The 14,669-nt window shown below is 40.7% G+C and overlaps 3 protein-coding genes across 3 annotated transcripts in view; 1 reads left to right on the top strand and 2 right to left on the bottom strand.

The window, feature by feature from the left end:
- Positions 1-14,669, top strand: part of lemd1 (LEM domain containing 1) — a 37,394-nt gene that overhangs the window by 15,286 nt on the left and 7,439 nt on the right. The gene's annotated exons all lie outside the window — the stretch shown is intronic.
- The window catches only part of LOC311017789 (chitinase-3-like protein 1), a gene marked incomplete at its 3' end in the record, with an annotated part of 64,564 nt that continues 51,166 nt past the window's right edge, over positions 1,272-14,669 (bottom strand). The window contains exons 5-10 of the mRNA XM_084016368.1: positions 3,441-3,564; positions 3,162-3,347; positions 2,907-3,023; positions 2,642-2,774; positions 2,361-2,478; positions 1,272-1,605 (exon numbers count right to left, since the gene is read on the bottom strand). Of these exons, the coding sequence (XP_083872494.1) occupies positions 1,272-1,605; positions 2,361-2,478; positions 2,642-2,774; positions 2,907-3,023; positions 3,162-3,347; positions 3,441-3,564 (1,012 nt within the window). The remainder of the gene's footprint in view (positions 1,606-2,360; positions 2,479-2,641; positions 2,775-2,906; positions 3,024-3,161; positions 3,348-3,440; positions 3,565-14,669) is intronic.
- On the bottom strand, positions 3,653-5,528 carry LOC311017757 (acidic mammalian chitinase-like; the record flags this gene model as incomplete). Its single annotated transcript, XM_084016334.1, has 6 exons — positions 5,497-5,528; positions 5,133-5,159; positions 4,793-4,997; positions 4,657-4,713; positions 3,899-4,049; positions 3,653-3,781 (listed from the first exon to the last, which is right to left on the bottom strand). Exons 1-6 carry the CDS (start codon positions 5,519-5,521, stop codon positions 3,653-3,655), a joined length of 594 nt encoding a protein of 197 aa, XP_083872460.1. The 5' UTR covers positions 5,522-5,528.

The following is a 14,669-nucleotide window of genomic DNA, read 5'->3' as shown; positions in this document are numbered from 1 at the left end:
ACTCACGCCCCTCCCCCTCTACCACCGAGCTCCTCCCCTCCCTCCCATCGAGTGCTCGTCAGTGTGCGTGCACCAGATTCTGTGAACACGCCCGTGTCTTCTCTCATCGATAAACGACATGTACAGGCTACACAGAGGTAGGCTGGCTAACTTACTCATAGATAGCAACTGCTAACGTCATTTAGCGTATGCCTAGCTTGAGGCGTGTGCCTGTGATATTGTAGGAGGTGGGATCTGTGGCTTGTGCACGAACTGTGAACTGTGCTGAGTGGACAGGATGATACGGGCGCGGTGGATTTTTGCAAAACATTTTTTTTTAAAACCAGATGATTTATTTTGTTCTCAAAAAAATGTTGACGACTGGGACTTTAAAAAAAACAACTAATAACACAGGTATACAACAACCATATAATTAAGTAAGACATGTCAGATTAAATGACAGCGAAAAAACAACCACATACACACCCAACTTGTTCAGATACACCTTCAATTAACAGTTAACATGACATCAATTGTAAATACACAGTACAAGTTGTATTGATAAATAAAATAATATAAATAATATTGTATATTGACAGAAATAGACAGACATGGCAGGACATTGCCACTGTTGACATGTACATGTAGTCGCAAATACATTACAACAAATGCTGAAAGGTTTGGTGTTACCATGTAAATGCATAGCTTTTTTGTTTCCTACCTAGTAAGAAGAAGTAAGATTTAACCATTTTGACATTGTTGTGGCCTTTCAGTTGAGTCAGGGAGCTTATGGAAATCAATCTACAAATGAATATATGATAGGTACATTTGTTTTTAATTATAAGATAAAATAATCCTTTATTAGTCCCACAGTGGGGAAATTTACAGGGTTACAGCAGCAAAATAGTGTATAGTGCAAATAACAAAAGCAATAATTTTTTTTATTCAAAAAGTGATAAATAAACAGACTGGTCAACAGTGTGTGCGTTTATGTCAACAGTGTGTGTTAACACACTATCCATTTAAGTTAGATTAGTGACGCCCAAACAAGTAAGTATAACTATTATGAAGCATTTATTTCATATATAGCTCCACAGTAACCTTGTACATAAAACAGCTTTTGACAATGATCCCTGTTTATGACAATAAATATTACCACTTATACTGGGCGGAAGTCACAGCATTTGCAGGCATCGTTAAAGATCAATCCAGATGGGCAAGTGTGAATGAACGCCCGCTGACCAGCACATTGGTAGAAACGTGTTGCGTTAGCAGGATCGGGGTAATGCCCATCAGTCTTTCCTGCACAAGGATTTCCAGTTCCTGTAGTAGAGGTAGCTGTGGTAGGGGGAGTTGTCGTGGTTGTGGTAGAAGGAGTTGTCGTGGTTGTGGTAGGAGGAGTTGTCGTGGTTGTGGTAGGAGGGGTTGTCGTGGCTGTGGTAGGAGGAGTTGTCGTGGCTGTGGTAGGAGGAGTTGTCGTGGTTGTGGTAGGAGGGGTTGTCGTGGCTGTGGTAGGAGGAGTTGTCGTGGTGGTGGTAGGAGGAGTTGTCGTGGTTGTGGTAGGGGGAGTTGTCGTGGTTGTGGTAGGGGGAGTTGTCGTGGTTGTGGTAGGAGGGGTTGTCGTGGCTGTGGTAGGAGGAGTTGTCGTGGTTGTGGTAGGAGGAGTTGTCGTGGTTGTGGTAGGGGGAGTTGTCGTGGTTGTGGTAGGAGGAGTTGTCGTGGTTGTGGTAGGAGGAGTTGTCGTGGTTGTGGTAGGAGGAGTTGTCGTGGTTGTGGTAGTAGGAGTTGTCGTGGTTGTGGTAGGAGGAGTTGTCGTGGTTGTGGTAGGAGGAGTTGTCGTGGTTGTGGTAGTAGGAGTTGTTTTGGTTGTGGTAGGGGGAGTTGTCGTGGCCGTGGTAGGAGGAGTTGTTGTTGTTGTGGTAGTAGGAGTTGTTGTTGTGGTAGTAGGAGTTGTTGTTGTTTTGGTTGTGGTAGGGGGAGTTGTTGTTGTTGTGGTAGTAGGAGTTGTTGTTGTGGTAGTAGGAGTTGTCGTGGTTGTGGTAGGAGGAGTTGTCGTGGTTGTGGTAGTAGGAGTTGTCATGGTTGTGGTAGGAGGAGTTGTCGTGGTTGTGGTAGGAGGAGTTGTCGTGGTTGTGGTAGGAGGAGTTGTCGTGGTTGTGGTAGGAGGAGTTGTTGTTGTTTTGGTTGTGGTAGGGGGAGTTGTCGTGGCCGTGGTAGGAGGAGTTGTTGTTGTTGTGGTAGTAGGAGTTGTTGTTTTGGTTGTGGTAGGGGGAGGGGGAGTTGTGATTGGGGGAGGGGGAGTTGTTGTTGTTGTGGTAGTAGGAGTTGTTGTTGTTGTGGCCGTGGTAGGAGGAGTTGTTGTTGTTGTGGTAGTAGGAGTTGTTGTTTTGGTTGTGGTAGGGGGAGTTGTGATTGGGGGAGGGGGAGTTGTAGTTGTTGTGGTTGTGGTAGGGGGAATTGTTGTGGGAGGGAGGGTTGTAGAATTGAGATTAGGAAAATCTAAATCAATGAGAGTCAGAAGTCAGTTCGATAATCACATAGATTTTCAAAATTTTAAAAGAAAAAGTAAATGACTTTAATTCTGATGGCATTTAATCAAATACACACTAAAACACACCACTGCATGAAAGGATGGTGTATACATGTTTTGCATTTTTGTTACCTGGAACCAGGAGAGAATGTAGCTGGCTGATGAAGGGATTGCTCCCCATTTTACAGAACTGCCCTGTTACGTCATCCAGGTCCAAAGCCCAGACAAAGGCTCCTCCAATGTTGTTAGTTTTCAAGTAATTGACCTAAGTGGATGAGGAACAAAATGTTTCAACTGTTGAGGTCATGTTGAAAAAAATATCCATTTCAACAGATTTGTGCACAAGTCATTTGCAAAGGAATTAGTGAACGATAGTTTGAACTGAACAGATGAGTACCTTAGCGGTAAGGCTTGCAGCGTTGTCAAATCCAACCCACTGATTTTCTGTGACGGCAAATGGAACTGCCTGATCAGTAATCAGCTGAGGAGTTACCCCTTCAATATAAAGGCAAGTCTGAAAAGAACAGTCAAGTGTCACATTTTGATCTAATGTTTTCATTCAAACAGAATTTTTCACACCAAACACAGTAAACGGTTAGCCTATAAAAGGCTATGGATATAAATTAATTATATTCACAGCTTTAGTTGATACCTCGTAATAGGCCCAGAATCCTTGTTCACCGGTGTAGCAGCCTTCTTCACCAGGACCACTGGCTGCTGCTCCAACACCAGTGGATGTAGGAGAGGAGAGGTCAAAAGCTCGCCCGAATGCTGCTAACCCCATGTTTAGCTTTTGTGTAGGTGCACCCTGGTCCCGCCAGTACCGCATGGCACGGTCCTACAATGTGGAGAAAATAAGCAATCAGGATGAAAGAACATCTCCAAGGTAAAAAGTGTAATAAACAATTAAAATATCAATCCCTGAACCTACAGTATTAGAGAAGACGTTGTTTCCAGTGTCTAGGGAGCCCTGGAATAAGGGGCTGTGATGTGCTGTGACATTTTCCCAGGGCCCGTGAAAGTCAAATGTCAGCACATTAATGATATCCAGGTGCCTGGTAAAATGCAGAGGATATCACATTCACCAAAACATGACAACAGGTAATGATGGGTATAATGGCAAGAATAATCATCGAATTAGTTTTACAAGACAATCTTTGCGACTTCATAACTCCCATCGATGGTCGCTTTCTCCGCAGAGACACTGGCAGTGAGGATTAATGTTGCACGGGTAGTTGCTGTTCCCTCAGCCACAAAGGCCTCTTTGAGCTCCTACACAACACAAAATGGTTCAGTCTCTGTTATAAAATGCAATGTTTTCATATAGCTGTATACAGGATGACATATTTCCGCCAGAGTCTGTCCCGGAAGATAAATTCAGGATCTGACCTTGCACAGGAGTGTGAATCTCTCCTTGTCCTGTGCTCCGGGGAACCTCCAGTCAAGGTTTAGTCCATCAAACCCAAATTCTCTCAGTAGTTTGATAGCAGACTGGATGAACGTTGCTCTGTTTTGTTGTGTTGACACCATTGTAGTGAATCTGGTAAACATTTGAATAAATCAGAGTTCTGAAGAAGACACTCAACATACTGCATTTAAGGGTTCTGTTTTAATAGCACAAAAGCAGCAAAAAGCACAAGGTCATATGGACCAGGACAAATATACAGCCATAGGCACTGGTCTGGTTACCATGATTCTTGTTTGTTATTATGAATTGTGATGAAAATTAGTCACACAACGATCCACATAACTATAATGTGCAGTTACTAACCTCATCATTAGGCTACAATGCATTTTGCAGGCAGTAAAATTTGTTTTTATGTGGGCTTGAAAGGGACACTACATATCCCACAATCCAAAATATGTAATTTTTCTATTACCCTTTGTGCTTTTTAGCAATCAAAAATGCATTTCAATACGTCTGAAACAATGCTACTCACTCTACTGCTTACAAGGCTTGTGGATTTCTGGCCTGTGTTATTCATGTAATCAAAGACCAGCATCTCAATTTGTGCTGCCTCATTTACATTACATTATATGATACCATGCACTATGGTGTACACTATTTAATAACATGTGGAATTGCTGTTTACACTTCTCTTTGCATTGACAAAAAAAAGGGCTAAATATTCTTATAAGTAACTTACTTTTGTGTGTTAAAGGTCAAGCCACCAACCGCCAACAGGGTTTTGAGCTGTGGATTTCTGTTGGAGCATATAAGATCAGTAATGATTGTTCAACATCAACGTAATTTTCACAATATTTGTCGGCTAAAGCACTGACCTGTTTTTGAGTGCATTGAAGGATTGATATCGTTGTAAGTCCTCTGCACTGTTGGCAGTCAGTGTATTTGCGGTGCTAATGTCAGCAAATGCATAGATCAGATGGGTACACTGGTTCGGATCAATATCTGAAACCAAGAACGTCCCAAAATCCGCTCTATTTGCAGCCATGCTGTTAAAGTAACACATCAGCCTGGAGGAAGAGGCTGAGAAAAGGAAGAAAATCATGATGGTCTTAATTAGTCTTTCCATGCATCAATAACCAACAATTGTTGAGTAAGGGTAATTATGTATTTGCTAGAAGGAGTGTTGATTATGACTAATGCATGCTATAAACTTACCCAAGCTGGCGAAGATCAAACAGAGACCTTCAAAGTGACAGACTGGTTAGTATTGGGTTCAAAACTAAGCTTAACAGGTCAGTTCACCCAAATTACAAAATTCAACAGCTTTCTGTGTAATCGGGACACTGTTTCTAGAAAGAAAAGGGAATTTCCTGTGGATTTTCTAAATGTAATTTGTCAGTGGCACCACAAATCAAATCCCATTCACTCTCACTGCAATCTGAGGGACAAAAACATTGGTAAAGAAAAAGGGGGGAAAAAACAGTCTACATGGCTAGATGCCACTGGGGGCGGGTGAGAAAATGTGTTGCTGTCATTTGGAGGAACTGACGGAAACAATGCATTCACGAGCTTGCCTTACCTGCAGTTAGAGTGAGCTTGCACATGTTGTCGCTATGTAGATAAGCAGAAGAAAATGAAAGGAAAAACGTTTAATATTTTGCTGAAAAACAAACAAATCCTCACTGTGTTTTCATTAAAGGTGCTACATTTCAAATTCAGAACATTGATATAGCAGCAAACAACCATTTGCTATGTAGAGATATGATGGAGTAATGGCATCCTGAGCGGAGAATGAAGTCATCCTTTTATGTGCTTTGTTGTAACAAAGCATTTCAAGTCAGAAAACTGCTTTCTTATTCCCAAACTATTGATTTTTGTCAAGGTCAAATGATTTGTCTGCTGAGGAGTTTTACTAGAGTTAGTAATGTCACTCACAGAACTCTATGGATTAAAATTAGATGGACAGTAACAGATTTATCATTAAATCACTACACTTCTGTTCAATCTATGTTCACTAACCCGAAACAAATGGTCGCAAAAGCAAACGGTATCTAACAGTGGCTAAATATTGCTTCCCTGAGTATTTTAGGAGTTTAAAGACTGTTTTACTATGTCAATTTTGACACCTGTAGCACAAATCAGACCCATCACTTCAACAGAACCTCACAACATGTCATTACATTTCATTGGGCACCCAAAGTCAATTTCGAGTGCGGCAGTAAAATTAGTTAAAATGTGGTTTGGTAAAAATCAGAGTAAAAGAGATACTTACAAATATAATGGTGAATGAAGCATATACTGTCGCTGTACTGTGACTGATAACTGACATATGTCTGGCTGTACTGTTTTAAGGTAGGTAGCTGACAGGGTGTGACAATTAACTAGGGTGGGGATAATTACTGCAATGTTCCAATGCCCCAAGCAATTATAGACTGATGGAATCTGGGAACAGAACAAAGGCTTCTTATACCAGGCCCAATACACCATGTTCACATATTTGTTTTCTTTAAGGAGGTTCTTTCACTATTAAAGGGGGAAAATATATAAAGATTTTTAGAGATTAAGCTAAATGTGTAGTAGAACAAAGTAGGGCATTTTTTAAAATTATCATATCAATTCACATTGTGAGTTTGTAGTTGATAACAAATGCCAAATCTATAAATGACCAGAAAAATAGGACAAATATCACAAATTAGACATGACACTTCAACCAGGTCCATACAACATAGCAATAAGTTTCATGGGGCACATTAAGACCCGAACCCAATGCATCCCATGCCCCCACATCTTAGCCCTTAGCCTCGATACTGATTTACAACTTTAAATACATTTAAGAAATGTTTTGAAAGAAACAAAATCAGTCTTCAATGTTATTTACGCCCTGCATTGTCAGTAAAGCTCTTGATCATGTGTTTTAATCTCACAGAAGATCTGATCTGATCGGGTTTGGTCTGACTGAACATATTTGTTATGCTTGTAGTCATCAAGTTTGATCAAGTCATTGCCTGTGTCATTCAACAAGACCGCTTCTGGGCTAAACATGATCACAGTTGGTACAACATTGATACAACACACAACAATAATAGCCTTGGATACAACTAAATGAAAGAGAAACAGTCTGCACTGTGCCTGCTGGTTCACACCCCCTCCTTAAAATCAGTAAAATGTTTAATTTAGCTAGCAAGATAACAATATGCACAGCAACAAAAAAAGAAATGAGTGAAAATGTAGTTTGTTAATATTAGAGTAAAATAGATACTTACAAATGTAATGGTGAAAAAAAGCATTTACTATCTTTGTACTGTGACTGATAACTGACATACGTCTGGCTGCACAGTTTTAAGGTAGCCAGCTGACAGGGTGTGGTGGTAAACTAGTTTAGGAATAATGACTGCAATGTTCCAATGACCTAAGCAATTGTACACTGATGGAATCTGGCACAACAGAACAAAGTCACCCCATACACCATGTTCACATTTCTGTAAGGAGGTTTTATCACTACTATAAAGAGTTCTGCCAACCTTACTTGCCAAATAAAAGACAATATCACTACAATTATTCTGTGGTACTTTTTAAAGTAAAAGTTTAATAAGCTAATAAGCACAAAAAGTAGAAATAATATGAAAAATAGGTATCCGTCCCGACTCTAACCAGGGGTGTTGCAATGTAATGGTCAGCTTCCTTAGACCACCAGTAGGTCATGTCTGTATGTTGAGCCATTCATCTGGGAAATCTACGTGTATGTTAACTACAGTGAACTAGACAAGGTGAAACAAAAAAATTATTAGTTATTTTAACATAGCATCAATAACTTAATATCTGGGCAGTACCACCAAATTGGTTCGAACAGCTGTCCCACAACCAAAAACTAATTTAAAAAGCATTGATTTACTGAAATAAATCTGGGATTTTTACTAAGATCCTTCTATCATCTACTGAAACCAAACCATGGCCCTCCTAAGAGTGCGGTCAGGTGCCCTGTGGAGGTTCCACTCTCGCTGTGCTGTAGTCAAATGCAGTTTCAACAGAGCAACTATGTAGATGCTTTGTCCACCAAATGTCTACTGTGCGTACAAAATACTGCACACTGGACATAGTCAAGCACACTTCATTTGACTCACAATCTACCTGTGTAACATGTTGTAGTAGAACGTGACCCCTGACCTCTGTGAGACATTAAGGTGCCTCTGAGACCAGAAGGCTATTTCCAACAACCATAAATGGTTAGAATTAATTTGACTTTTGTACCAATCTGGATCGAGGCGGAGGCGGCCAACCACCTCTGGATTTTTGTCATGTGGAGAAGTCCCATAGGGACAAACAAAATGGTCTACGGACACTGTACCTAGACGTCATCGCTGACAGGCTGTCATCACTGTGGTGTGTGAATGTCACAACAGAGTTCATATCCACACCCAGGTAAATTAATGGCTGGGCGAGGAGTGGCAAGCCTTTCTGCCAGTTTATGGTGAAACTAGTGCAGGTGCTGTGCAACTTCCACTTTGTGGTGTGCAGCTTTCTAATGGCAGGTGGACATACTGATTAGCTTGGTTAAGTAGGACAAAACCCTGACCCCATTCCTATGTAATAGCAAGTTGCGGACGTGCAGGAGACTAGTGAAGGCCCCGGGGGTGTGAGGGCCATAACCTAAACAAAGAACACTAAAATCATGAGGTTATACAAAAGTCTTATAACAGTTTCCATCTCAGACTTTGAACCAATTCTGTACAATGGCCCAGTTATTTCTCTGGCATAATCAGTAAAAAAAAGAGAGAAAAAAAGCCTGTTTTTCACTTCTAGTTCCTGGCCAATTGCTAATAGATTTCCTGTAAACAACCAATGATTACAACGTCATGGTATGACGTACAATATGTCAAATGAAATGCCAGTAAAGGCACGACTTATTGCACAGTTGTAGGAAAATGTACCAAGAAGAACACACCCACACAAAAGGTTAGCTTTAATGCCAATGTAATGTATCATTAACTGTCCTGACACATAATATAACCAAGCAAATAGCATACAGACCCAATTGGGTCAGAAACACCTACCTGTCATGTTGTTATTTCTCTCTATTGACGAACAGTTCTCTTTTTGCAGTTGATTCCTATATAAACTGCTGTGTGTTTACAATGGCTCTCAAAGAAACTGTAGAAGAGGAATATGCTACTTCTAATTTGAAATGTGAGATGTATATTTTTAGTGACGCTAGCTTCACACCTTGACAGACAGTCAGTCAGTCAATCAGTCGAGTCTAAATGACTCATAATCTGTGGTACCCATCCTTATTCTGATGAAGTGCTTTGACTGGTTCTCCAGCATATCAGAAACAACTTCCCAGCCAGCCTGGATCCTTGCTGGTTTCAACTTCTTTCCTCAGGCTGTGAGACTCTTAAATTCACCTTCCACCATATATTATAGCATTTCAACAATCAATTAACCTTGTATCTGTTTATCTAGCAACAACATCAGTTCTTCAAACAATTCATCAAGCAATGTAAGTGGTCAAATACTTTGATGTAGGCCTATGAACAAATACGTGCAACCATAATATCATAATGACTTAACGTCATCAGGGATCTGTCAACCTTCTCAGACAAAAAAGATGCTGCTGGCCTTTCTTACTCATCTGACTTTCATTCCTATCATAGGTCAACTCATTGTCAATTGTAAGAAGAGAACAATCTAAAATCTTGTTTGGTAATTATATGTTTGCTGGAGTTGGGTGGTGAAGTAATTGCACATGTCCTAGAAAAGAGGGTTACATACACCAACAAAGACACGCATTTGGAACAACCATATAATCAAAGCCTGTCAAATTAAATGATGGGAAATGTTGATTTAAAAATAGACGAGAACATACACACCCAGCTAGTTTGGATACGCCTACAATTTACAGACAGCAACAGGACAACATTGGTAAACACAGAGTACAAGTTGTTCCTTTTATGTCTTTATAAATAAAATGAAATAAATAATGCCATATTAACAGACATTAAGACTATTGCATGTTTAACATATACACACAATTACAAATGATTGAGTGTTTTAAACTAAATCCGTAAATGTTTGTTTGTAATGTTAATGCATCACATTGTTGTTTGCTAACTGAAAAAAAGGAGAAAGTAAATAGATTAAAACAGACTCGACAGATATCATTTGGTTTTACATGAAAAAAATCACCAACTTCCTTTGCCTTTATTTTTCAGTCCAAAAATGAACGGTGATAAAAGGAATTGCCAGAAACAGACCCTTTTTTGGTCTGTTTTTCATTTTTTGATTCTGACTCCAAGATGGTTTTATTTTTAAAACAAATAACTGCTACACTCTTAAAAAAAAAAAAAAAAAAAAAAATTATTTATCATTTTGCAATTACAAAATAATTATGGGTTATCCAAAGTTATCCAGATGCAAATTTAGCTACTTACATGTTCCTGTTTAAAACCAAGTTTTGATTTGTGACTTTAGTAATGTTATTGAGACTGCAGTAGATTTTGAGATGAAAAATGTTGTTGTTGTATACAGTATCAAGCAGTTCATATAAAGACTGTCATGTCTTAAATGTCTGTAACTGTAACCACCGCTGCTATTTATAATGACTATCTGGCTACAATTATGTTTGTAATCCACAATATAGCAGGAGATTTTATTTGGGTCACCAAATACATTTGCAGAATTTCTTCCTCAGTCTTTTATTTAACATTTGTATGTGCAGAACACATTTGAGCCACATGAGGGAACCTCAGTGTTATTGTTCTGATAATTGTAGCCTACTAAAGGCAAGCCTACATTCTGTTTTACTGATGTGAGGAAAAACCTGTTTAGCCTGTTAACTCCACCTTATAGTGTATAACTGATGAGAGGAAATGAAAAAAATAACATCCCCTTTTAATTACGCCTGAATGCATTTACTTGATCTATCTACAATGCAATAACAAGTGCATAAAACATGATTTATCAAATGCATGTATGGCTGGTTTACGTGCTCAAGATAATTAAAGGCCATGTGGAAATGGTCAGGAACGTTCACTCTTTTTAACAATTCGGTCCCCAGAAAAGAAGTTTGGTACTACTGCTGTAGTATTAATGTGTAAATGTGACCACACTTGATCGTGGAGAATAGAGAATTAAAGCATATTGAAAATTTGCTAATTTATAAAGTCACAGATTTGCTACTTTGTTATAGCAGTCATCAAGTAAAAACGCTGCTTGACCGGATGTTTGCCATGCCATGTTTGCTATAACAAGTGAAATCTACCGCCAGCATTTACCCCAACTGCTCGATCAATAAACACCCATAAGATTACAATTTGGCCCATATAAAATGAACCAACAATAACTATCAACAGGGGCTGCACAGTTGTGTAATGGGTAGCACTGTCGCCTCACAGCAAGAGGGTCCAGGGTTCGATTCCCGGGTCGGGTTCGGGTTCGGTTTCCTTCTGTGTGGAGTTTGCATGTTCTCCCCATGGGAGCGTGGGTTCTCTCCGGGTTCTCCGGCTTCCTCCCACAGTCCAAGACATACAGGATGGGGATAGGTTAATTGATGACTCTAACTTGCACGTAGGTGTGAATGTGAGCGTGAATGCTTGTCTGTCTCCACATGTCGGCCCTGTGATAAACTGGTGACCTGTCCAGGGTGAACCCTTCGCCCAATGACAGCTGAGATCGGCTCCAGCCCCCTCGCAACCCTGAATACAGGATAAGCAGTAGACGGTAGCAGCTATCAACGTAAGGACCCTTAGCAAGGCGCTGTCACACGTTGTGATGCATTAATTAGAAAAATAGATGAGGCTTTCATGGGGTTTTAGCAATACATGTTCAACCACTGAAAATGTACATAAGCATAGCTGGCAAAATGTGCGCACTCTATTGTTGTAGTGTTTAAACTTCATCTTCACACTAGTAATCATGCTTCACTCGGACAGTCATTAACATGCTTTATTTTCCTTGCTCCTGCGTGCATTGAAGTTCCCACTTGACGTCATCACGCCACACAACGTGGGTTGCCAGACATTACATTTCTCCCCTTCTAGATAATGACTTACATTACAACAACTCATGACATAGCCATTAACAGTAGTTAAATTGTTGACAATGTCTCAAACTATAATAAAGTATATAACCTTGTAATACTGTTCTCCCTTGTAACACTGTTCTCTTAAAACTGTTCTCTACGATTTGAAAGATTTGTCAATTGAGCCAAAATTGATCCAATAGGAGCCATCCGGTCCGCATGGCTACTATTGGATACATTTTCCGATACAATCCTTGCTCACTCTCCTGCTCACGCCTCGTCCCGACCCACTTCCACATTTGAAACTACGAGTGGACAAGACGCTTGTTGCCCTGAGCAGTTCGGGTATGGAGGGAAAGCAGAGCGGCAGTAGCAAGCAGCCTCTGCTTGCCCCACCGGGAAAGGCTGAAAGAAAGACAAAGTCTGTCACTGAAAATACAGACACAAAGCGGAGATGCGACGTGAAGAGGGCTCAAACCAGAGTAAACCTTGGGTCATGATTTGAACGGTGGCGAAAGCTCTGCGAAGATATGGATCTGAAGAACGATGCTGATACAGCAGAGTTTCTATTGAACAGCAGGGCTCTCAAGTCTCACGCATTTCAACCTGTTCACACGCTCACACACCACATCTAGTATTTCTCACACGGACAAATTACCGGGTTAATTAAAAGAACGTTCTCTTATTTTATGCAAATAGTTCACCAAAATGTGTTTCTGAAAACATTTTATGCGAGAAATAAGCTATGCAGTTGCTGAATCTGTCTTTATTTTAGATCAACAACGGTCAGTTTAAAAGATTTTCGAGAGCTTGCGGGAGGCGGCGGCGACCCGTCTCTCGAAACTTGTGCACGGTCAGCCAAAATCTCCCTCTGAACTAAGTTAAAAACTTGAGAGCCCTGGACCAGGTAATCTTTTGTCTTTATTGCAGATGTTGTGACACATAACTTTCATGCCGATGCTGCCTTATGACTGTGAAAGCTGCCGTTAGTTTGTTTTTGTGTTATTAGACGTGTCGAGACTATTTCTGTCTCTGCTGCAGTATTGTTTATTTGCCGGGGGGGGGGGGGGGGGGGTGCTTAGATTAGATTTAAGAAATCTTAAACTTAGATTTCTCCCTTCAAGGAATATATGAAATAGTAATCTTTAGCTTACAAGTCTGACTTTACTTCAGTGTATTATCTTCTTCTTTTTTTTAAATACACAACAACCTAAATGGCGAGGGGTAGACTACCCTGCCATTAAGACATGCCAGGGATTATTCTGCCCACCTATGGCACTGTCTTTCTAAGTGACAACCTGTGTGAGATGAGTTGGCAGCCTCCTGGTTCTTTGAGGTCTGCCGTCCTGTTGGGGAATGTCATCAAGCACTATCTCAGCAAGTCCAGGTACACTTTGCAGGCTGAGGAATTACAATTCTGGAGCCTCTCAACACTATTTTCCCTACATTGGAAAGCTCAGTCTTAACTGTCTGATAAACAGATTCACATTTACTCCAGTCACCGGTTTTGAGACAGCGGTTGACTGTGAGACGTGACAGCGAATCAGCCTCATTATGTTGGCCTGGCTTAAACACAACCTTAAAGTGGTAGGGCTGCAACCGCAAAGCCCATCTTTCAATCCGGGCTGGCGGTCTAGACTTGGGTGAATAGATCGTTTCCAGAGGTTTATGGTCAGTGATCAATACAAAATCCTTTCCATAGAAAAAAAAAATACATGAAATTCCTCGCATGCCCACACAATAGCGAGAGCTTCTCGTTCAGTTTGAAAATAACGACGCTCTACATCAGACAAGGCTCGGCTAGCATAATAGACAGGCTTGTGTGTTCCATCACTTTGTTTCTGGCTTAATATTGCTCCTAATCTCACTGGACAAGCATCCACAACCACATGTGTTTCTGTATCTTGTTTGAAATATGCCATTGCATGTGAACTGGCCAACTGGCTCTTTAACTCCACAAATGTCCTTTCCTGCTCTGATCCCCATATCCATTTGCAGGATTGTCTTGTGTGCCTCCTCAGTGGTTCTGATGTTGTAGCTAAATCAGGAATGAACCTGCCACAATAGTTCACAAGCCCCAAAAAACTCCTCACCTCAGCAGCATTGTTTGGTCTACGTGTATTCCACCGCCTCAATCTTAGACTGAGCCGCTCCTATTCCATTTTAACATAACACGTGCCCCATAAATTCCAGTTGTGACATTCTGAATTGGCAATTTGTTCTGTTGACTGTCAGATGCCTCTCTTGCAGTCGTTGCATCACTTGGTGCAGCCTCTCATCATGTTGTTGTATGGTTTCTCCTGATACAATGATGTCATCAGATATGTTATGCACTCCAGGAATGCCTTGTCGAACTTGTCCAATGATGTGTTGATATATTTCAGGTGCAGATGAGATACCAAACATCAGTCTTTTATAACGCCATAGCCCTGTGTTAACACTTTTGTAACACTTTTGTTGCCTGTGTTACAAAAGTGGTGAGCGATCTGGTCTCTGGCCCCAGCTCTATTTGATGGTATCCTATAGTTATAGTGCCTTTCTGGCACTATGGCCTCATTCGCTCTGCCCATGTCCACACACAGTCTAGGCTCTTTCTTACCATGCACCACAACTAGAGGTGATACCCATGGTGTTGGTCCATTAACTCTCTCAATGACTTCAGCTTCCTCAAGTTGTTTCAATTTCAACTCCACTTGTTTTCTCACACTGAAAGGTATACTGCGAAACGGCTGTGC

This window comes from Eutrigla gurnardus (genome assembly GCF_963514095.1).
Source record: "Eutrigla gurnardus genome assembly, chromosome: 8".
NCBI lineage: Eukaryota > Metazoa > Chordata > Actinopteri > Perciformes > Triglidae > Eutrigla > Eutrigla gurnardus.
Note: the sequence above shows the minus strand (reverse complement) of the source record. Positions and strands in the feature narration are given on the sequence as shown.